Here is a 25,319-nt window from a genome sequence, read left to right on the forward strand (position 1 = left end):
TGCTGGACATTGAAAACACATGATATTATATTTTGATTTATTATTAAGTAAATTGTTTTATTCTATTTATACTTATTGTACTTATTCATGTTTGTTTCATGTATTCAAATCATCACCATTGCTTGACCATTTTATTTTTATTATTATAAATCATTAATTTATTGTTTTGAATAAAACAAGAGATGTTTGTCAAACATTATGCCCCCTGAGCGCCAAGTTGCCAGAAATATTTGGACAATTGAATGAAATATGCATGGACTGAAATGACAGCTGATTTGTCATTGGATGCATATGAGGCAGGTCATCTACTGGTCATACCTAATCTTCATGTCAAGTTTGATGACCATAGGTCCGGGAATTGTTGAGTTATCACTCGGACAAGCTTTGGTCTTCCAACAGACCGACCGACATGTGCAAAGCAATTATATAACCCCTCTGCTTCGAAGGGGGGCATAATTAAACTAGATGTTCACTGAAAACTGATACTTCAACTCATGCATTTAGTGACATATAAATTTCTACTGTCTACTATATAAGACAAATATCAGAACAATACTCTTACTTTAAAACTTTACTGAAGAAAATATATCCTTGATGATCATCTATCTTAGTTTGAAACAAACATGGCACTTAGTGGATAGAGGAGCTTGAGGCAAATTTTCTCCAAAATTGCATAAGATGCACTTTACTTATGATAACTTAAGAAGGCAAATAAATGCCCAACTAAAATAGTAACATAAAAGAAAATCATTTCTATACAAACATTTATACATCAATCCCAATCATCTGTGCATGCATTAAAAAAATATGGACAATCAGAAAACCTTTTTTCAGCTTACAGTCACACTGACCTTGACCTTTGACCCACTGACCTCAAAATCAATAGGGTTCATCTGCTGGTCATGACCAATAAGCCTACCTAGTATGAGGTCCCTGGGTCAAAGCGTTCTCAAGTTATTGATCGGAAACCGTTTTTCATGTTAAGGTCACACTGACCTTGACCTTTGACCCACTGACCTCAAAATCAATAGGGTTCATCTGCTGGTCATGACCAATACACCTACCAAGTATGAGGTCCCTGGGTCAAAGCGTTCTCAAGTTATTGATCGGAAACCGTTTTTCATGTAAAGGTCACACTGACCTTGACCTTTGACCCACTGACCTCAAAATCAATAGGGTTCATCTGCTGGTCATGACCAATAAGCCTACCTAGTATGAGGTCCCTGGGTCAAAGCGTTCTCAAGTTATTGATCGGAAACCGTTTTTCATGTTAAGGTCACACTGACCTTGACCTTTGACCCACTGACCTCAAAATCAATAGGGTTCATCTGCTGGTCATGACCAATACACCTACCAAGTATGAGGTCCCTGGGTCAAAGCGTTCTCAAGTTATTGATCGGAAACCGTTTTTCATGTAAAGGTCACACTGACCTTGACCTTTGACCCACTGACCTCAAAATCAATAGGGTTCATCTGCTGGTGATGACCAATACACCTACCAAGTATGAGGTCCCTCGGTCAAAGCGTTCTCAAGTTATTGATCGGAAACCATTTGGTATTCCGACCGACCGACAGACAGACCGACCGACATGTGCAAAACAATATGCCCCACTTTTTTCAAAAGGGGGCATAAAAATAGATTGTACTTCTAGTTGCATTGAATTACTGTTTTTAAGGCATTCAAAACCAATTCAGCTAATCCGCGTGGCTTTGTTCTAATCAGTTGTTAATTAACACAGGGATATACACTAGTTGAAACAATTGCAAGAGAAAAAGAAATTTGTCAAAAAGTTACATAAAATTGACATCATTGCATTGTGCAATGCATTAAATCTTTCTTACTGACGTATCATGTCGCTTATGGCACATGCATCTTTTGCAATTTACTACAGTTTTCTAACACATAAATCCCAGAAAGTTTAAAAATAATGGAATAAAGACAACTTCGGTTGTATGACCACATAAATCCCAGTAGTTTAATAATAGCTTTGATAAATTTATCTGTACTCATAAACAGATAAGATTTAAACTGGAAAATTCGCTATTTTAAACGAGAGACCCAGATGAGACAGCAACATGATTGTTGTGTTTATTACTTTAAACAAATAAAGTGACATAGTCTATCAGTCTCCTACTAGCTCCCATTGAAAATTATAGGGTTGTTTTGTGGAAATACTGTATTTGCCGATTTATGGACCATCTGGTGTCTAGCCCCTTTAAACTAGAGTTGTCACAACAGATGAGGAATACCCCCCAATTCCAGCTTAAATGAACTGTACAGTATATATACATACAATCATCCCCAGGGCAATTTGGTTACATCTATTAGATATTGTAACTTGATTAAGCGAAAAGATGCAATCAAATTGTCACAATGAAGAGAGAAAAAAGCACTTCCTTCATTCCCCAGACAAATAGACTAACTGAATTATCACTTTTTTCTCATTATTTGCTTCATATATATTTGTTTCATACTGCTTTCTTGGGTGCCATTAAAATGCAGTTTTTTTAGCCACTGTCTGAAAGCAAAAACATTTCATTAAAAGTATAGAAGTTGAATAACAACTTTTTAGACACTATACATTAAGACATAACTCTCAAACCTGATTTGAATTAAAGAGCTAGTCTACATCTTGTTTTTTTTGTAGAAGATATCTTTTTTTTACATTAAAAAACCGGAATGACAAATTATTTTATAGCCAAACAGTTTGAATGAAACTAAAATGAGCAAGATAATAAAGCGCCTAAATTGGCTTGTTTTTTCAGTTGAAGATGAGACATTTCTTAAAGGAACATATTTTTAGGGAGTCAGTTAAAGCAATTCAAGTGGCTTGTCTTTTTCAATAACAAGTACAAACAATAACGCCACAGAGCGATCACCAACGCTTCTCTGTTGTTGTTCATTCTAACAAGGGACATAACTCTTCCATTATATAAGAAAGAGTTATGGACCTTGACATTATGATGTATGTATTGGCCCTGGCAACATGTGTATCAGGTTTCATTTGAAATTATCTTGAATGCTTTTTGAGAAATGGCTTTAAATGTTTTGGATACTAATACTAAGACAATCATTAAAGCCAGAGTAACAGACCTTGGCATAATGATGTGTGTTGCATATTGTCCTGGAAACATGTGTACCAAGTTTCATTTGAATATCTTGAACGCATTCTAAGTTATGACTTCAGTTCAAAGTTTATTCACACCAATGCTGAGACAATTATTTAAGCCAGAGTTATGGACCTTGGCATAATGATGTGTGTTGCGTTTTGTCCTGGAAACATATGTACCAAGTTTCATTTGAATATCTTGAACGCATTCTAAGTTATGACTTCAGTTCAAAGTTTATTCACACCAATGCTGAGACAATTATTTAAGCCAGAGTTATGGACCTTGGCATAATGATGTGTGTTGCGTATTGTCCCTGGCAAGATGTGTACCAAGTTTCATTTGAATATCTTGAACGCATTCTAAGTTATGACTTCAGTTCAAAGTTTATTCACACCAATGCTGAGACAATTATTTAAGCCAGAGTTATGGACCTTGGCATTATGATGTGTATTGCGTATTGTCCCTGGCAACATGTGTACCAAGTTTCATTTGAATATCTTGAATGCTTTCTGATTAATGGCTTTAAAGGTTTTGCACACCAATACTAAGACAATTATTTAAGCAAGAGTTATGGACCTTTATAGTTTTAGGTTTTTGCACACCAATACTAAGCCAGGATATTGGCATTATTATGTGTATATAGTCACAAGCAACACATGTAACAAGTTTCATATGAATATCTTGAATGCATTCAGAGAAAACGCTTTAAAGTTTAAAGTTTTTGCACACCAATGCTGAGACAAATGGCACCAAGGCCATGACAATACCTCCACATGTTTATAAAGATATAAAAGAGTATTGGTAAAAAACACAAAATCTTCCCAAAATCAAGTGTCATGCCTAGAGGGAGCAGTCATTTAAATGAGCCATAAAATGTCTATATGTACAGCAGGAAAGCTCCTGAAGCCTCCTAAACGCCTTTCGGAAAAACACTTGTTATTGCTGGCCGAAACATTTTTCTCCGGATTATAATCATTTCCTAATTGACACAAGACCTGCATACAACTCCACTACATGTTGATTGAAATGAAAACAACATCTCTAGATCTATTTGATTTGGTTCCAAGCCAGAACTAAATATTTCATGACAAATTCTCATCTTAAAAAGATGCAAAAGTACAGATTTGCATCGATGCGATGTGAACAACATTTATTTTGTTATTTATTTTTTTACATCCATTTCCAAGGTTATTGACGATGCACTTTCGCAGATTATCCGATTTGATATCTTTTTCATTTCTTGTCTCTAAACCAGCTGTATTTGGCATCAGCACTTTCAATTAATTCAGTCATATAAGATTCACAATACAACAGATCTCAACTGATTTGTAAAGTGCGGAAATTTTAATTTTTCTTAAAGCGTTTTTAATGCTTTTAGCAGCTATAAAAATCACTTTCTGAGGGTAAATATGAAAAATTCTGATATGATCTTTTGTCAGCAGTCTTGTACCATTGGTTTCCAGACATATACACAAAAATTGCCTTATTCAAAAACAAAAAAGTTGTCAGAACGGTCAATCTGTAAGCTTGCAGCTTTAAGGAATCAGAGCCATTAATAAGCTGGTTGGCAGATAGCTCCATCAATTATAATGTTAAACTTTGATGCATTATCACGTAAACCCATATTACTATAGAATTAAATGAAAGGTAATCGCTTACTGATTACAAATATGAAAAAATAAATGACCCAAAATCCATCATGCATGATAACTTATTACAGTTTGTATATTTGCTCATTATGCCCTGATGATCGATTATAATCGAAAATTGATTGGTTGGGCCTGAAATCTGCAACAATCGATTGTATTTTGTCATTATTGATCATAGACTCAACCGGCGAGTTGTTTTCCTTCTTTCCATTTGGGTAATTTTTGCCAATCTTCTTTTTTTTAAATTGATAACTTGACTGGAAACAATTATCCATCAAGTCAAACAGGAACCAATCCCAACAATGTCATTTATCCAGCTGAAATCAACTGAAATCAGATTTAAAATGACTATTTTGCAACCATTTCATGCCCCTAAAAGTATCTTTCTGCACATAAAACCAATTTTATTATAAATACTGTCTAAATATTACAGGGACTGTACTCCGTATGATGAAATAGCAAAAAAGGAGAAAATTGTCCAAAACTGACACTTGGTATTGATGACTGTACAATGCATTGAAACTTACTTACTGAAGTACCACATAGTTTACAATTATTATTTTTTTCAAAAGTTTACTGGGTATGTCTACCTAGTAGAATTCAATTGGCTAGTCGATGTCATAATGTGATATTACCAAGTTAGGTAAATTGCTTAAATATTCCATTTATTTAGGAGGAGTCTTCATAGCACAGTGGATAAAACACTGGACTGCAATTTTGGCGACACCGGTTTGAACTCACTCTCCAACTCAATTTTGTGGTATTATTTTTACAATAATAATATTATTATGATATCAACAGATAAACAATTTATCAAATAATTGTCCTAAGATTCGTTACAGAAAAAAATAATTTTGGTGCCAATCTGGTGTACAGTCCCTTTAAATACAAACAATTATGTTGCCTAATAACATACATATGACACAAAGATAATTGAAAGTTACGGCTAAGACTGCCAAAGATTGTTAATGAAACAGAGCCAGGGTTATTGGAGCTCTATCAAGGCTTACATTTTGTCTACATCCATATAAGACTATAATGTTGGAAAATAACTCATTGAGCTAATATTTCTTGTTATCATATACCCAACTTCAAATAAAAATTCATTCTTGTATCTTGTATCTTGTATCTTGAATCTTGTATCTTGAATCTTGTAACTTAAATATTGTACTCTTCCTAGGCTGATGTCCAATGGCTGATTTTAAAAATAAACATACTTCACCCATGCGATTCAAGAAGGTTTAGAAGGTTTGGGCTTCATCCTAAAATCCAGAGAGCCCACTGCCGTTTCAATAAAGAATGCTAGGCTTGCAAGGTGACGAGGCATAACCCTGTTTTGGGCATAAACTGCATTGCAATAAAAATTTCGTTAAAACATTTATTGTTTAGATTCTGCCAATAACACTAAGGGTGTCCTGAAGCAATTTTAAACAAAATTAGGTTAACGACTAAGATATCTTATTGAAACTCCACCCTTTTTGGAATAAGTCCAACAGGGTTCAACAGTGATAAAGATTTAAGACAATTAAGAACTGCAGGCCTTCCAGCAGCCACTAACAAAAAAGTAGGAGGTTTTCTGACAGGAAAGAAGGAAATAGTAGGAATATTTTTTACAAAAAGTAGGAATATTTTTGGTTAAATATGTAATTATTAATAGCTATTAACTTACCTAGAGGAGTTATTTTTAATGCAAAATCATACCATTATATATGCCACATTGAAAATATAAGTGAATGATGCTTGGTCGTTTTTTGTTCCTGAACTGTGTGGGTGAAAAGATGATGCACGTCAAAGTGGAACATGTTGCCACACCTTTAAACACTAGAAACCAGCCAGTTTGACATCTTTTGTTTATTTTCTGCAAATAAAACTAGCACAAAGATCAAACTTTAATATTTTTGCGGACTTTATTTTAAAATAAAGTAGGAATAGTAGGAGTTTTTTTAGAAAAAGTAGGAAAAAGTAGGAAGCTGTTAAAAAGGTAGGAAAAAGTAGGAAAAGTAGGAAAAAGTAGGAACGCTGGAAGGCCTGGAACTGCATATCCATGGCACCGAATGAAAACCCAGTAAATGATAAAATGGTGCTTTTTAGCAGCGACAAATAATTAAAAAGTGAAAATCACAAACCTGCACTTTTTTTTGCACAATGTTGAGGGTAAGTGCATAACTGATGTAACTAAATCAATTTTATATGAAATATAATTGGAAATGGAGATGGAACAGTCTTGCACTAAGCCTGCAAAACGGGGATTTCATTAATCCCATACATTTACGCCTTTTTTCAACTGGTGATTTTTTTTGCTTTTTGAATCACCAGGCTATATACTGGAATGAGTGTTTTCTCAAAAGGAGCTCGAAAATTATTATATTCCAGAAAGTTAAATAAAGTTATTGCGCCAAAATGCATACACTGTTTTGTTCATTCAATGCCATTGATACGTTATTATTTATTGTGCAGTTGAATTTATTGAATGACTCAAAACACCTCAGTGATTCCTATTACAGAATTTTCCATTGTCTGCCACCTTTTGAATCTCCAGAGCTTCAATACACGTAATTCTTAAAGTGATTAAGACTTATAATGCCTGCATAAATGTCAGAATGATTCCATAATCATGTTTCATTTTCAAATATCTCTTACAATTTTAGCAACAGTTGAGGACAAATTTTAATGGAAAATGTTCGTCAGGAAACCAAGATTTTTGTTAAATTCCATTAATGAAGAGTTGACTCTTTTTTACTATTTCCACTTTGTCGCGCAATAAAATAAATGTCAAGGTCAGTGCTGTTACTAAAAGGAATATCGGTTAAATGTTACAAAATTCACATTAAGCAGCATCAGACAAAAAATGCTTAAAGTTTGATTAAACATATCAGGGCTTTTTCTGTAGTACCCACGGGTCAGACTATCGGACCCATTCCCAAAGCAAAATATAAGATATTTTTCCCAATCTTCAGAGAAAAATCCCAATCCAAAAAAAAAAAAAAAATTTTTTTTTTTTTTTTTTTTTTTTAGAAATTCTTTTTACCTGTACTGGTTCATTTTCAACATCCTAATAAATTATGTGATGTGAAGTTTTTTTTTGGTAATTGAACTCAGACATCATTGATTTTCATCACATTCAGAGATATGAAATATTATCTGTCATGATTTATTGCAATAGATATTTACACCCCAAGGATTAATATTTCAGCCATTGTGGGTCTTTTAAAGGGAAAATAAACTAATATTAAATTATTTCCTTATTCACAGGAGACTAGACAGCCTTTTCTTTTCACTGTAAAATTTCCCAATTTCTGCATTTTCACGACGCAAAATTTCCCAAAATGCCTAAGGTCTTTTTCCCAAAATGGGCAGAGAAAGCCCTGCGTATTGTAACATTGTACTTTAGGCCAGAATTTAAAAAAATTGTTTAGCTTTTCCACACAAACCAATAAAAATACACAACTCAAATGTTTTTAGCCATTCAGGTTAATATAAACAAAAGAATATTTTTCAAACTCATAACAAATTGAAAGGCCAAATAAGACAATAAAAAAAAAATCTACCAACCTTAAAGCTGCACTCTCACAGATTTAACGTTTTTACAACTTTTTATTTTTTTGTCATGGAAAGAGCAAACTTTTGAGCAAACATCTTCAAACCAATGATATAAAATTGCTGACAAAAAATCAGATCGTAGTTTTTCTTATTTCCGTTCGAAAATTAATGTTTTATGGCTAAAACCATTACTAACGGTTTAAGAAAAATGCATAGAACATCAATTTTTGAACTTAAATATAAAAATCTGCGATCAAAATTTTGGTAAGCTGTCTTATATAACTTGTTTCCATGGATTTTCGCAAAAATTGGCTTGTTCTAAGACAAAAAATAAAAAGTTGTCAAAACGTTCAATCTGTGAGAGTGCAGCTTTAACTCACACCTAAAAATATGAATATCGAATTGCCAAACAAATTACAGTCAAAACTCGCTATGCTGAAGTCGGAACAACGAGAGTATAAATATTCAATATAAGTGGAATACAAAAAGTTTATAACTAAACTGAAATTGTAGAGTTCAATATAGCCAGTTTCAATTAAACCTTATCTGAAAAACACCATACTAAAACCATGTAAACATACTCTGAGTGATTTTTCTTGAGCCTTCAGAGTTAAGCACCTATCAAGTACATCATTAAAAGACCAGTCAGCGGAAAAATACTGAGATACCTTATTGACGTGAACTGAGTATAAGAGGACTGCAAGTCATTCTCAAGTCTCATGTATTTTACTTAACCAATCAAAAGGTTGGTTTTGCAACACAGTCATATAGGGTAACATGTTTACCAAGTTTTATGTCTGAATTCCATGAATGATGATGTTTTTAGTTATAACCAATGTTAAAGGTCAATTTGCCTGATGATGCTCCTCCCACTCCTGACCTCTCTCAAAATGGACACCAAAACTGTTCTCTAGCCACCAAACGGACTTGAGAGTGATTCTATGAGCTACCAGCTTTCTTTTGTAACAATCGAGTTAAAAGGAAATCAGTATAAACTTACACTATGAAATCTGAATCTGTCTTCTTGTTACATTTGTAATAGCAAACATTCTCAAGTCCGCATCCAAATAATTATAAGAACTTATTTTAATGTTGAAACTTAGTGGGTAGCCACTATACCAATTTTTTTTAGAAACCATGTTATAATTTGTAATTAACGTTAGTTGTGCTTATAAGGTACAGTGTGGAAAAAACAAAGTATTTTCTTGACACAAAATGTCTGCAAAGGAAATGTATCACCAGGAGCCATTTTCCATAACGTATTCTGGACAATTTACTTATTCATTATAAAGTATAAAAGACTCCAGACAAGGGCCTGCAGGGCAGAGAATGCTAGATATTGAAGGTCAGGCGACCCACCTTGCCATAATCAGTGTCTAAGGTCCACCTCCAAAGTATTCATCTCTTAACATGAAATCCTGGTTCTACCTCTGCATGGGAAAATTGACTGACAAAACCTTTTCATGAATATAGGCAGGGGAGAAAAACTCTTCAAAAACTAATAACATGTTACTTTTTCCTAGTAGAATATTCCATAGTAAAGTAAAGGTAAAAGTCGACGATGTAATTAGAGAAAAATGTATGTAGAAGTATGATTAGCAATAAGATGGCCGTTAAAGGGACTGTACACCAGTTTGGCACCAAAAGAAGTTTTTTCTGTAACGAATCTCAGGACAATTACTTAATAAAATGTTTTACTCTTTGATATCATAATTGAAAAGAAAATACCATAATGTAAAAAAAAAATCGAGTCAGAGACCGCGTTCGAACTGGTGTCGCCACAATTGCAATCCAGTGTTGTATCCACTGTGCTACGAAGGCTAACCCCAAACTGTTGTAATATTTAAACTATATACCTAACTTGGTAATATCACGTGATAACATCGACTAGCCAATCAGGCATAAGGAATGAATTCTACTAGGTAGACATACCAAGTAATCTTTTTTTAATGGAAAAATACGAAAAACCTGCCAAAATAAATCAATTATAAACTATGTGGTACTTCAGTTAGTAAGTTTCAATGTACACATCGATACCAAATTTATGTCCGTTTTAGATAATTTTCTTTTTTTTTCGCTATTTCATCATACGGAGTACAGCCCCTTTAAAGACCTTAGTTGATTTGAGTCGTTAATTGAAATAATCTTAGCGCCATAGTTTCAATATTGTGCATCATTGTGCTTCATATTCCAGTAAATGAAACATATTAAATCAGTATTATAAATCAACAAAAGTTAGAAAATTTAAAAAAAATCAATCGGTTGCATCATTTGCAAAGTTTACACAGATTTAAGATTATTGAAGTTATGACAAAACAGGTCCCAGACAAGTTTTATTTTTGTTCAATTTTGACAATCAAGGGCAACAACTATGGATTAACTAAATGCCTTGTATTAAATGTTAAATAAAGAACTGCAGCTGACTGAGTAAAACGTTAATAAGTTGTCCATTGGGTTACATTAGGCTACTATGGACATCTAAACAGTTCTGTTCAAACTCATAATTATCTTCTCAAATGCCCTTATAAAATATCATCGGTCAGTGATAAACGGTTTTTCACACCTTATGAAATTTACTTTTAACTGCCATCCCAATTTTTACAACTTGCGAAAGTTTTAACACCTTTTTGTGTATATGGGACCGGCTATTGCGCTTGTCTCCTCGACTTATTTCGGTTTCAATGCAGCATCAGTATATTTTATATGAAAAATGTTCGGGACCATGCCCCAACCTCAAGGGACCGCCGGTTCTTGAACCACCGCCTGTTCGAACGACCGCAGTTTTTCTGTATAATTGGCCGTCATCAAGTTAACAATGTTTAATATTTAACGATATCTTCATACATTACAATAAAAAAAAACAGTTTGAACAGTTTCTAAAAAGATTTATGAACTTTTAACAAAGTTCTGAACGATCAGCTCAATATCTCATTTGGTTATGTTATTACAAGTTTGAAGATACAGCCAAATGTTTAGCTCCTGCATAAACCATAGCTCCTGCATAAACCATAGCTCCTGCATAAACCAATGCTCCTGCATAAACCAATGCTCCTGCATAAACCATAGCTCCTGCATAAACCATAGCTCCTGCATAAACCAATGCTCCTGCATAAACCAATGCTCCTGCATAAACCATAGCTCCTGCATAAACCATAGCTCCTGCATAAACCAATGCTCCTGCATAAACCATAGCTCCTGCATAAACCATAGCTCCTGCATAAACCAATGCTCCTGCATAAACCATAGCTCCTGCATAAACCATAGCTCCTGCATAAACCATAGCTCCTGCATAAACCAATGCTCCTGCATAAACCAATGCTCCTGCATAAACCATAGCTCCTGCATAAACCATAGCTCCTGCATAAACCAATGCTCCTGCATAAACCATAGCTCCTGCATAAACTAATGCTCCAGCATAAACCAATGCTCCTGCATAAACCATAGCTCCTGCATAAACCATAGCTCCTGCATAAACCAATGCTCCTGCATAAACCAATGCTCCTGCATAAACCAATGCTCCTGCATAAACCAATGCTCCTGCATAAACCATAGCTCCTGCATAAACCATAGCTCCTGCATAAACCAATGTATGACAATCCCTTTTAGTGGAAAAAAAAAATTGAATTTCAAATGATCCTTATAAGGCCTTAAATTTCTTCTGTTCAAACATAGTAGCTATTAAATTGCAATGAAAAAAAGAGAAGATTTGATATTTATCACAAACACTTGACTTAGAATTACTTCTTTGGTAGTCATTAAATTGCAATGAAAAAAAGAGAAAATTTGATTTTCAACACAAACTCTTGGCTTAGAAATATTTCTATGAATTTCAGCTAGTGACTTTTTCTGAATCCAAGAACAAAGTTCAATAATCTTAGTTATCACATGCATTTCAATAGGGATTTATACCTTGACACTGACAAAATGGGGAATTAATCTGAAATGAAACATAAAACTCAGAAATGGAGCATTGTTTTTCAAAGTGTGATTATGTTACAAGAGAAATAGAAATAAAAGCTTTTAGAATTTAATCATTTAATGGCATTTCTTGAGAAAATGCCTGCAGGTTAAAAGTTTAGCGAAATATGGAAAACTACAGAAAATGCTGGGGTTTTTTCAATGTCAGGTCATGAACCAATCAATGCTTTACCCCAGTCAACTAGTCATAATACATGAAGTCATATGCCTTAAATACTTAATAGAAATCCTATAGCTCTGGCACCAATTTCTCGAAACTTCTTAAGTCCCTTATAACAGGATTGAGCTAAACTCACTATTTTTGTTGTTCTATAATATGCGTTATATTAACTTCTTTAAGAGTTTTTATGAATTATGTAAGAACATTCTGTATGCTAATTAGAAGAAACCATTTTTCATATATCAAAATCCATTATTAGTATGTATTTTGGCTAATTGAAATAAGCGACTTAAATGTGTTAAGCTTAAGAAGTTTCGAGAAATTGGGGCCTGGGCATTAATTGCGATTCAGAATAAGCAGTATCTTCTGCAATTGAGTATTTGTTCTTAAAGAAATGTAACAGACAACTTATCTATGTATGAGAGAATAGCTGATTAGCAAAAAAAACTGTGAACAAAATATTTTACAATACTAAAAACTTCATCTCTGGCGGCGACAGACCAAGCAGTACATGGTGCAATAAACACTAAAACATGAAAAATACAGACACATTATCACTGAATAAGATATTATACATTATAATATATAATGCCATTTATTTGCTTAATATAATTTATTATTTTCCCTTGAAGTTCTTTTCAAACCATGCAACCACTGTGATGGCAATACATTAACCAATTTCAGAGTATGAGACAAGAATTCTACTGAGAGGGATCTATTTTAAGACGGAGCGTGACATAAAACCTAATACAGTTGACATAAGCCACTTTTCACCATTTCCCCATTTTTTATGAATTGCAGATTTTTTAACCAATCACATTCACCTAGATATTGCTAAGCATGGAAGAACACCAGACTCGACAAACAATTTCTATGGTTCAATTTTCTCTATTATTTCAACAGTGCTTAGCAATTGGCTTAAGCAATCAAGTTCATTTCAAATTGAAGAAAATTTATATCTCAATGTGAATATGTCACTGTAAAGCTGATGTGAGTTTGGTCATCAAGCTGGACAAGTGGGTTTACTCCAGGTACTCCGGTTTCCCCCACAACACTCATTAAAGGTCAGCTAAGAAAACATCTTGTAATGCTTTAAATATATATTGCGAATGCACTTCTACATATTAAAGTACAAAATCATTTCCAAAAATGACAAATCCAAGGGCAATAACTCTTCAAGTATGGAAACATTCTGACATGTGACAATTCCAAGGGCAACAACTCTCCATGTATGGAAACATTCTGACACGTGATAATTCCAAGGGCAATAACTCTCCAAGTATGAAAACATTCTGACAGGCAATAGGGAAATAACTCTCTAAGTATGGAAACATTCTGACATGTGACAATTCCAAGGGCAACAACTCTCCATGTATGGAAACATTTTGACACGTGATAATTCCAAGGCAATAACTCTCCAAGTATGAAAACATTCTGACGGGCAATAGGGAAATAACTCTCCAACTATGAAAACATTCTGACACATGACAATTCAAGGGGCAATAACTCTCCAAGTATGAAAACATTCTGACAGGCAATAGGGAAATAACTCTCTTAGTATGAAAACATTCTGAGACGTGACAATTGGAAATTTTTAGAAGTAACAGTTACTGATACAGTGTTGGTGAACCGACTTCCATCTTACTCAAGTTTTGAAGTTGAATCTGAGCGTTTTGATTGGACTCTATTAGTCACTGGCCAATACTTGAAATGGAATCACCCAGGCATATCTCAGGACAAGGATAAAGATAAGAACTGATCCAAGATTGAAAACTGCCCCTGCAGGGCCATATTACAGAAGCATCTTACGTTAAATTTTTACCTTTTTCTTAAACTCTACAATTTCCTTAACTGTTTTATTTCACTGGGAGTCATTGCTATGCTTAGTGTTTATTCTGCAATTAAAATTACGACCCCAGGCCCTCTTTAAAAAAGTAAAGTCTGAATTCAAGGTTTGTTCAGAAACCATAAACAGGTTATTGGCTTTTTGTCCGTAATACTGGAAAACTGAATTTATATTTTATATTATTTCTGTACAGGGAGAAAATCTCCCTCACAAAGCATTCCTAAGGCGCTATCATTTCGTGTAGTTTTGATGACAAGTTTTGTTTTTCTAACAAATGTAATTTCATTTGGTTGGAAATAGATCGTAACACCAGGGATTATTGCTATGACTGGATTATTTCAACCTTAAATTTGCACTTATGTCATTTTATTGTGCTTTACCATAGTATTATGTTAAATAAAACCCCACCCAGTAGTTTTAAAGTTATGCTTCAGACAAAAAAAGTAACAAAGAGCAATAGCTCTGTAAAAAGCTTAAATAGGGTATTGATTGTTATATACTGCATATCCTTTCTTTCTGGTTAACCATAGCATTTAGTTTAAATAAAGTCCCATCCAGCATTTTTTAAATTATGCATGAAACAAGAAAAGTAAAAACAAGCAATAACTCTGTTTTTTTTATCTAAAATTGAGTTATGGTTCTTACAAGCTGCACTTTCCCTCATCAAAATCCATCATTGAATGATGTTGCATTGTTTTCTATCCAGTAGTTTTGAAGTTTTGCTAAAAGAAAGAGTAACAAAGGGCAATAACTCTGCTATTAGCCAAATAGAGATATGATTCCTAACATTTCACTTCATATCATAGAGCTTTACCATTGCGTGAATTTAAATTAAATTCAATCAAGTAGTTTTCAAATTATGTTACGAACAAGAAAAAGTAACAAAGGGAAATAACTTCATAATTAGCTAATGGTTCTTTCATTCTGCACTTCCTCTCATTTTGTCATTAAATGAAGTTTTATAGAATTCCATCCGATAGTTTGAATTTATGCTACAGAAAAGAAAAAAGTAACAAAGGGCAATAACTCTGTTATAAGCTAAAATAGAGTTATGGTTCCTGAACACTGCACTTCCTCTTGTTCTGCTTAACCATTATTTAATAAATTTTAATGAATTTCCATCAAGTAGTTTTCAAGTTAATTTCCAGACAAGAAAAAGTAACAAAAGGCAATAACTTTGTAATAGGATACAATAGAGTTATCCCAAAATTCACATAACTGAAGATACCTCAATTTATCATTGATCTAAAAATGGGACCATATCTTACCAACTCTTATTTAAACTAACATGCATAATAACCCACAAACATATGCAAAATACTGCGACCCCATTAGCAAGCACTGAGCCATGAGAAAATGGAAGGCTGGGAATGCATAGTCTCATTTATTTTATGAATGGTTTCTGCAGATTACATCCTATTTCCCTCGATATATCCATAAACTATATTACAGGAAAGAATAAAGCAGTAATAACTTATAGATTGGACATGAAAATAGATCAGAATATGAACGATTCTTTCGGTTGAATAATATTTTCCTAATGGTTCCGTCAATTTGCACCCAAAGGAGTGTCGAGCTCCAATTGAAACGGCATAATCAGATTCGAGACCTTTTTACCCTTTCGGCGCCGAATATAACTCTGAAAGTACATACTTCAATATTCTATATTGCAATAATGGGACACAGGCGGTTTCCCAGGCTATCACATTTTTTTTTCGGGCATGAAAAAGGGTTTATTAAAAAAATAAAATGAGAAAAAAATGTTTCATAGGGTTGATCGATGGCACAAGTTCAAGCATTTTTGCTGACTTGGCACAGAGTGGGATAGACAAATAGACAAAAATAGCCTGATCAAAAAGTGATGATAATAATTTTTATGCAATAACTGCTTGCATAATAATTTCATTACATGATCAATTATGTTGTTTTTGTGTTTGGGTGATGATAGCAATTTTTATGCAATAGCTGCTTGTGTAGTCATTCCATTACAGGGCAAATTGTGTTGTTTATGTTTGAAGGGGGGGGGGGGGGTCTTATCTCTTAACTGACTAATACCCTCATTTTCACTTAAAACGCCCACGCACTTCACATTTGCGAAAAAGCAATTTCAGGATAACAAAGTGCTCGAGATAGCAAGTGATTTTCCTCCCCAAATTGTCAGATCCTTCACAAAATGTTTCCTATGAAATGTGACTTGGACCATGCTAAAAGGAATGAAATTTAAAAAGTTCCTTTGAATAAAATCTTATGTTCCTCTTGAGACAAAACTAATCTTTTAAAGGCACACAATATACTAGGTTAATGACAATTTTTATTTTTATTTTAATGCATTATCATGTTCAATTTATCTGACTTTAATGATCAAAACAAAAAAAAAGCGTACAATTTCAATACAGACAAAAATTATAAGTGATATTATGGCACTTCATTTAATGGATGAATCTGTGGCCACGTAGGTATTAATTAAAAATAACAACGTTTTTCAAGGCTAATATTTTTTCATCTTTTAAGAACTCATTACAGTTGATGATCAACTTTAAATATGTCATTTGCATGGTTAAAACTTTCATCTAATATAAATCGCACACAGGGCATGGACACAATTAATACCATATAAATAAAAAAATATTGAAAATTGAACATTGAATATAATATAGAAGGACAACTTCTTTATATAGTAATGAGGAATATCAAATAATGGCGCTGTTGTTGCCTACGGTCTTGATGGCCTGTGTTTCTACTTAAAGTGACACTCTTATTCAAAATCAATACATACACATGTATAACAAATATCAATTTTGACTGATAAACCTTTAAGGACTTATTTAATAATGCATTTATGGAAAATATTGATAACAAGATTGTAACCGTGTATTTAATAGCAGAAAGCGCTAAAATATTAAATGATTGGTGAATGCTAAAAGATTTATTGTGGTCTACTATAGTCTCATAAGGTAGAAACATCATGTTTTATGTTCATTTCTTTCAAACTAAACTCGTTATCCTTCATAAGAACCATTGTTTTCGACATTTATTCATCCCTTTTGAAACATTAAAACAATATTATTAATTGTGGCAAATCTTATTTGGGAGTAAGAGTGCATCTTTAATTTTTGCTCAATCTCATGAGCCAAGGGAATGCAAGCTTCCATTGAACCAATAACTAGTTGCGTCACTTAAACTTCTAGATACGTCACTTAAACTCAGCGGGGCTCTAATCCATGTTAACATCTTGATTTTCTGGCATTCCGAAGTAAAATTGAAACAAAAAAGACCAAAGCTGTTTCCACAATATTTGTCACTGTCACTAGATTAAAACATTTCTGCTGTTCTCTGAAATTTGTCTCGAAAATCTGATGAAGCCAGTATTGAATTAGACTCTTCTTGAAGCAAACAGATTTTTCAGTAAAACAAACAAGCCAAAAAGCTTTTTATTTAAGCTAATTTAAATTTATCCCTGAAAATGAGCCTAAAAATGTCATGCCAAGCCCATACGACAATGGAAAATTCCTAATTGCACTTCGAGGTAACATGAACGCTGGGGAGCGAACTCCAACAATCTTCAGTTGTTTTTCAATCAGAAAAAGGGCAAAGCGAAACAAATATTATTGCATCAATAAAAAGGCCTTTCTGTTTAAATCTAGGGGTACCAAAACTAGCATGGCATTGCCATTAGAGCTCAAAATCAAGGCCCAAAATCAAGGCTCAAAATCATGGCTCAAATTCAAGATTCAATTTGATGGCTTAAGACCAACGCTCAAAACAAAAGCTTTAAATTTAAGCTCTAAACTATAATTCACCTGAACAGAAGAAATCCGAGTGACGTCACTGCAACACGTCTGACATCATCGTTCACATCGCTCACCTTAAATGAAATGAAGAAAACATTTCATTTTTTACACCATATCACAGGAGTAAACCCCACATTTCAATAGGAAATCAGCCGACAGAGTATCAAACAGCGGCACTGAATATTTTGTAATTTGAGTATTTCGTTATTTGTTCAAGGTGGAGGTTATTCACATTTATATAGGGGAGGGGGGCGTGCTAAATGGAAACAAGAGATGTTTTTCAAACATAATGCTCCCATAAGTGCCATGATGTCAGGAATATTTGGACAATTGAATATGATGTTCAGTCACTGTGACCTGACCTTTGACCTCAAAATCAACAGGGATCATCTCATGGTCACCCCCAACGTAAAAGTCATGTTTGAAGGCATTGAGTTATCACACGGACAAGCTTTTTGCATTTAAGGTCACTCCTACCTTTACCTTTGACCCAATGACCACTAATATCAATATGGGCCATCTTCTGGTCATGCCCAGCCTCAATGTAAGTTTGATGACCATAGCTCCAGACATTGTTGAGTCATCACTCGGACAAGTTTTGACAACCTTTTCATGTTTAAGGTTGCTGTGACCTTGACCTTTGACCTGATGACATCTACTGGTCAGGCCAAACCTTCATGTCAAGTTTGATGCCATAGGTCCCGAAATTGTCAAGTTATCACATTGACAAGCTTTTGTTTAACGACGGACGGAGGGATCGACCTACATGTGCAAAGCATTACATCCCCTCTTCTTCAAAGGGGAGCATGACCTCTTCCAACATAAATGACTTCACAGTATTTTTTATTGTTTACTTCAAGTAGCAAACAAGACGTTTGATAAACAAGCTGTCTTGTTTTTAAAACATAAAATCAAAATTCAACAGCATTATGATCTATGAAACTACACATGTGAATATGGTTATACATTCGAGGGGTGTTGAACCTTACACATGTGAATATGGTTATACATTCGAGGGGTGTTGAACCTATCTACCATCTCCATACTTGCCATATTTTCTGGAGACCATTCAGGGGGATTTGTTCAAAAGACTGAAAATTCAGGGGGATTTTGGTTGTATTCAGGGGGATTTCTTAGCAGGTCTAAGTTGGGGAAATTTTAAAGTATTTTTAGACGCAAGTATGAAAAAATGTATTCACATATAGTTTGCTTTGAAAACCTCTTAACTTTTTCATTATACAGAATTATTCTATGTCATGATTTATCATATTTTTATGATACACTGTCATGTCATACTGTAATGCACTTGCAGAACAAAATACGTCATTGGAAAAATATGTTTTCGAGACAATTAAATTAAATATACCTTCCTCCAAAGTCTTTAAAAAAATTGTGCTTAATTCTATCAGCTTTGATGACTTTCAGACAATAAGAGAATAGAATAAATATTATTAATTTCTTCCTTCCAAAAGAGTAATGTTTCTTTGCCTTTGATAATTACTACAAATTAATTGATCACTTGTTGTAAAAGTTTGCTTTTGGAGAGTTTCACTCACATACTGTGGTTTCACTTATTGCCTGATGTAAAAAAAAAAAAAAAATTAAATTCCGGGGGATTTTTATCTCCCGCCGGGAGATCGGGGGATGGATCGAAATTCCGGGGGATTTTTCCCCCCCGCCGGGGGATATGGCATGTATGCATCACTTTCAGGGAACAAGTCATGTGATATTTTTGTATGGTTATTGATTTGAGGCCAAAATTCTAATTTATTGTTACCCAAAAGCTAGACAATACCATGATTTCCTTTCTGAAAAACAACTGTGCCAATGGATTTATAAACTGATCCCAGCTTAAACAAGCCTATGAAAGCTTTAAAATTCAATCAAATGTTTACTGTGGGAATATGAGACATTGAAGTAAGCTCAAACTACATCTCATTTAAGATTTTAAATGAAGTGTACACTCCCTACATATGCTTTCATGACAGGGCCATTTGCGGAAAGCTACTACTAAAGGGAAGTTACTAAAGGGAAGTTGTAAGGTTAAAAAAAAAAAAGTTTCTCAGACTCATTTGTAAAAAATTGGGGAGGCATAAGTTTTTGTTTTTTTTCAAAACTTAAGCAATTTATGCATATAAAAAAAAAATGTGAAAATAAACACCAAAATAGATGTGAAAAGAATTTATCTATTTTTTTTTACATAATTCAAAAAAAATATATCAGTGCTGCATGAGAAACTGATTATTTGTTAATGGCCTTATTAAGATTTTAAGCACAATTATGTTAACAAAGCCGTCTTGGACCCTTTATGACAGGATTCATTTTATTCCAATGTGGACCTGATGGTCCTGATTTCATTTGTAACATATGGAGGGAGATTCCTCCATAAAGTTGAATATTCCTTTATTCTTAGGAGACTTTGTCAGGATCTGTCATTCTTGACACTGGTCGATCTGTTATTTGATAACAAAATTTTTTAAAGATTGAATACCAAATATTATCTGGAGCAGCCGCTCCCGTGAATGACGATGAAAAAAAGATCTTGCAATATAAACCATGGTAGCACGTAGAAATCTCGTGAGAGGTTGAAAATAAGTGGCCGAGGTTATCCGAATTTCTTAGAAATGGTTTCGTGTAACCAGGAACTATTTCTTAGGCAAACAGTAAATAACCTCCAATATTGCTTTAATCATAGGAGGCGGTACAGCTAGGTAAACCATATTAAAATGTTTTAACCGAATTCTAGGTTAAGAAAATATGCAGTTCCCCCGCATGTGATTAAAATTATTGCCTGCGTATTATAAATTATATTAATGACTTGGAATAATTTGTTTTGGTTCATTTTTTCCCCGTAAACTAAACATAGTAATTTACCCGATTTCTGGCACTAATTCTTCCCTTCATTTTATCTATCCTAGCATATTATTCATAGTGAATTTTAGTTCTTTCATTTACATTATAAAAATACAAATGATTTATTGGAAAATTGACCTGTATGTTAAATTCAGCTATGTAAAAGAATGATACATTCATTTTACCATGTAAACAACTTTCAAAAACAATATAACCATGAAGATTCTTTAACGTTCATCTGTGAACAATCTCTGGCTTATACCAGTTAGGCTTCAAAACATATACCATTGGTATATATAAGATAAACACTCCGACCAAGTTTGATGATAATTGAGAAGAAAACATGGCCTCTACCAGTGTTCAAACAAGGTTTTTCCTATCTTTGACCTAGTGACCTACTTTATGTCAAGGCTGACACTAATAAGCTGTATCAAAAGAATAATTTGGACCAAATTTCATGAACATTGGTTGTGTAAAAGACTTTTAAACAAGATGATCCTGACCATTTACATGAGATATTTCATAACAATCTAGCTAAAATGAGTATGCATAATCCAACAAGATCTTACAGCCACATGGAGAAGCCTACGGATGGCCTGGTTGTTCCCCGAACCACAATACGCCATGCCTATTGTGTACATTCCTGACCAACGGAGGATTGGATCTTTGTCTCGACACAAACTGTCAACGAGGGCATCTGCTTCTTCCATACGTCCATACATGGTAAGCGCGATCCCGATAGCCAGACCGCGCAGGATTTTCTCATGCTGGGTTTCTTGGGCATACTGAAATAATCGGGAAATGTTTCTGTATTTTTTGTACATATGAAGTTGGATACAAGTTGGCTATTCTCAAAAATAAGCGTAAAATTAATAAGTATTATTCTTCATGCAGCCGAATGACTAACTTTGAATTAAAAATACAAAACATGAATAGTTAATCGTGATAAACAATAAGTTACCAAAACCAAAATACTGAGCTGAGCTTCATCCCATTATAAGGGACTTTTAAGGGATTTTTCGAGTAATAAGGGCCAGTTTTTTATACTCAACTCTTTTTGCTTTTGAACATAATTAAACATATATTTTAGAAATATTGAAAGAATTAGTTACATATTACTATTGTAATTGTCAACGGGTGCACCAAGTTTCATTCAAACTTTTGGAAATGTTCTGAGCTATGAACAAGTTTTACATTAAGTGGCCACCACCCCCAACCATACAAAAACTTTGTCAACAAATGGAAAAAAAATTTAACACCAACATAAATTGAACGCAGAAAATCTGATGCAAATTTGCCACCCCCAAAAATTGTCAGAGCTCCAGGAAATTTAATAATTTACAACTACTCACTGCGACCATGTCCTCAATTGCTTGGGCCGACTTGGTCCCAACCATTACCAACCCCATAGATAGGCCTGCTGCCTCACCTGGAAGATTGATGTTAGATAAGATTATCATTATACAGGGTATTGCAAGACGAAATATGACAAATATAGTTGAAAGACAGATTTTATCCAAACCATAACCGGCCCCATATTTAGGCAGTCTCACCAGTATACTAAGGCAAATTTATTTTTAATATGAGTATAAGATACTACACACTTCGTACAACAAAACTTAACGTTTGCAGATCAATAACTTCTCAAAATAAAACTCGTCAGAATTATCAATTGAATATAGTTTTCTGCTGATTAAATAAACGAGATGTAAATTTTCTCCAGTCCTCATGAAATTTGCCAATACCAAACAATTGTGAAAAAACAACCCAACAGAATGAAATCAATATACATTATGAAAGGTTTGAAACTATGAAAAAGAGCGCCATGGAGTAGATACCATATCATTAAAAAAATCATAGCTTCGAAACCATTCTTTACCTAAATTCTAAATTGACAAGATCAACTCACCTGTAAAGGTTGTCCGGTTAGCGCAGTGGTTAACACACTCGCTTCTCACCTAGTTAAACCGGGTTCGATTCGCATGTGAGTTTGGTTTGTGGTCTTCAAGCCGAACTCAGTTTTCCCCCACATCACTAGACCACACTCTCGGGTAAAATCATGCCAATGAGAGTGATTAATATAATGTTGTAATAACTTGTTTCACAATCGTTTTTAAATAACTAACTCACCTGTGACAGCATCGTCTTGATAAAGGTTAAACTTAAGCTGTTCATAAATATCTGAAAAAAGAAGAAAATAAATGAAAATTTAGCCTAAGGGTAGAAATTTTCATGGGTTCGTTAGAGTATAAATATTGAATGGAAACTTTGAGTAAAGGATTGCAAATGCAGTTTTACAATTAAGCATGCACATGCTCTTTTTCAGGAATTTGTTGTAAACAGGTTTTCAAATTCTAACATTTACGCAATATCTATTTCTGTTAACATTTAAGTGATCCTTGTTTTTTGTTTTTATAATGATAACTGTGGGAGCCCAGTTACACTCCTGAATGGCATTTGTAACTTTAGCTATATGCAATGCATGTAATGCATACGGATAAACATATAGAAACAACTTAGCAGTAACAGAACTATCATTAGTTGATATCAATTTATTTATGAAAATTTGATTGGGAGACACCTACACCACTAGACCAGTCTAACCCTGGTTGGGCTCAGACACACAGCCACTTCAGTGAGAGTTGGACACCTAAATCACTACCCAACTCTTATCCCATGTCACATTACATGAATTAGTAGGTTATATGTATGAAAAACTCATGAAAAGGAAATTTGGAACATATTTATCCTAAGTGAGAAATTCTGACTCTCATGTGTGAATAAAATAAAAAACAAGAGCTGTCAAAGAGACAGCACACTCGACTTTTCCGCCGCTTTTCGGTGTATAGATTGAAAAGTTTTGGCGAAACATGCATGGATCACTGTTAGATAAGATTTCAATGACATGCATGATGTGCTGAGATATTTACATAAATTGAATGGAAAATATTTGAGGTGGTACGCAAACTTTAACGTAAATTCTAAGTCGAAAAAGGGGCATAATTTTGTCAAAATGCTTGATAGAGTTACATCCTCCTGTGTACAGGATGGGAGCATGATGGTGAACAAGTGTGCAAAGTTTCAAAGCCAGATGTCAATGGACTTTGAAAATATTTGAAGTGGTACGCAAACTTTAAAGTAAATTCTAAGTTGAAAAAGGGGCATAATTTTGTCAAAATGCTTGATAGAGTTACATCCTCCTGTGTACAGGATGGGAGCATGATGGTGAACAAGTGTGCAAAGTTTCAACGCCAGATGTCAACAGACTTTGAAAATATTTGAGGTAGTACGAAAACTTTAACCTAAATTCTAAGTTGAAAAAGGGGCATTATTTTGTCAAAATGCTTGATAGAGTTACCTCCTCCTGTGTACAGGTTGGGGGCATGATGGTGAACAAGTGTGCAAAGTTTCAAAGCCATATGACAATATTTGAGGTGGTATAGAAACTCTTACAAAAACTTTAACATAAGTGGTTACGCCGACGCCGACACCGACGCTCGGGTGACTAGTATAGCTCTCCTTATTCTTTGAATAGTCGAGCTAATAAGGTGCAAGTGGTGCCATATTTGGCGCCAATGGGCAGATTAAGGGCCCGGGTCAATAACTGACCTTGTCTGGCAGTTCCCATGGCAGCAAGCCCAAGCCCGAGACAACCACCATGACGAACCATCTGAAATAGTACAAAATTTTAGGATCAGTTCACCATCCATTATTTATAATTTTTTACATTTTTAGAGCTCAGCTGATGATCAGCATGCAGTCAAACCTGTATTAACTGGACACCTTTGGGAAAATTATTAACTCAAAAAAAAATAATGCTTTAATGGAAATATCCCTAGAATTGTTTTCTTCATTATCAACATTTTTCTTGCATACCTTAACTTATACAATTGAAGATGCACTCATACTACCAAATAATATCACAATAAATATACTTGTTAAATTTACTGATAAGGATGAATAAATTTTGTTATCAATGGTTCTTATGAAGGATACCGTGTTTAATTTGAAAGAAAGGTGCAGAAAACACAGTATTTCTACATTATGAGATGATAGTTGTTCTCTGTAAATCTTTTAGGACCCACCAGTAATTTAATATTTGTACATTTTGAGCAATTATAAATACATGGTTAAAAAAAAATTATGATGATCAGTAATAAATATTTTCCACATATGCATTATCTAGTAAGTAGTTCAAGGTTTATCACTCAATATCTACGTTTGTTATACATGTGTATGTATTGATTTTAAATAAGAGTGTCACTTTAAGAAAATACTGGCATAGAAAATGTGTTCATATCATGAAATGGCGTGAGCAAAGTTGTTAACTGAAGTCAAAAGCCCTTATTATTTTAGTAAAATGTGGAAACCAAATAATTCCTCTAAAATCA

General features: G+C 34.0%; 1 protein-coding gene across 2 annotated transcripts in view; it reads right to left on the reverse strand.

The window, feature by feature from the left end:
- LOC128220482 (26S proteasome non-ATPase regulatory subunit 1-like) overlaps positions 1 to 25,319 on the reverse strand; it is a 213,745-nt gene that overhangs the window by 155,079 nt on the left and 33,347 nt on the right. For both annotated transcript variants that reach the window (XM_052928892.1, XM_052928894.1), the window contains 5 exons: positions 24,538 to 24,598; positions 23,059 to 23,109; positions 22,281 to 22,357; positions 21,498 to 21,713; positions 18,085 to 18,149 (listed from right to left, as the gene is read on the reverse strand). In XM_052928892.1, coding sequence (XP_052784852.1) covers positions 18,085 to 18,149; positions 21,498 to 21,713; positions 22,281 to 22,357; positions 23,059 to 23,109; positions 24,538 to 24,598 — 470 coding nt within the window. The remainder of the gene's footprint in view (positions 1 to 18,084; positions 18,150 to 21,497; positions 21,714 to 22,280; positions 22,358 to 23,058; positions 23,110 to 24,537; positions 24,599 to 25,319) is intronic.

This window comes from Mya arenaria, chromosome 15 (genome assembly GCF_026914265.1).
Source record: "Mya arenaria isolate MELC-2E11 chromosome 15, ASM2691426v1".
Classification (NCBI taxonomy): Eukaryota; Metazoa; Mollusca; class Bivalvia; order Myida; family Myidae; genus Mya; species Mya arenaria.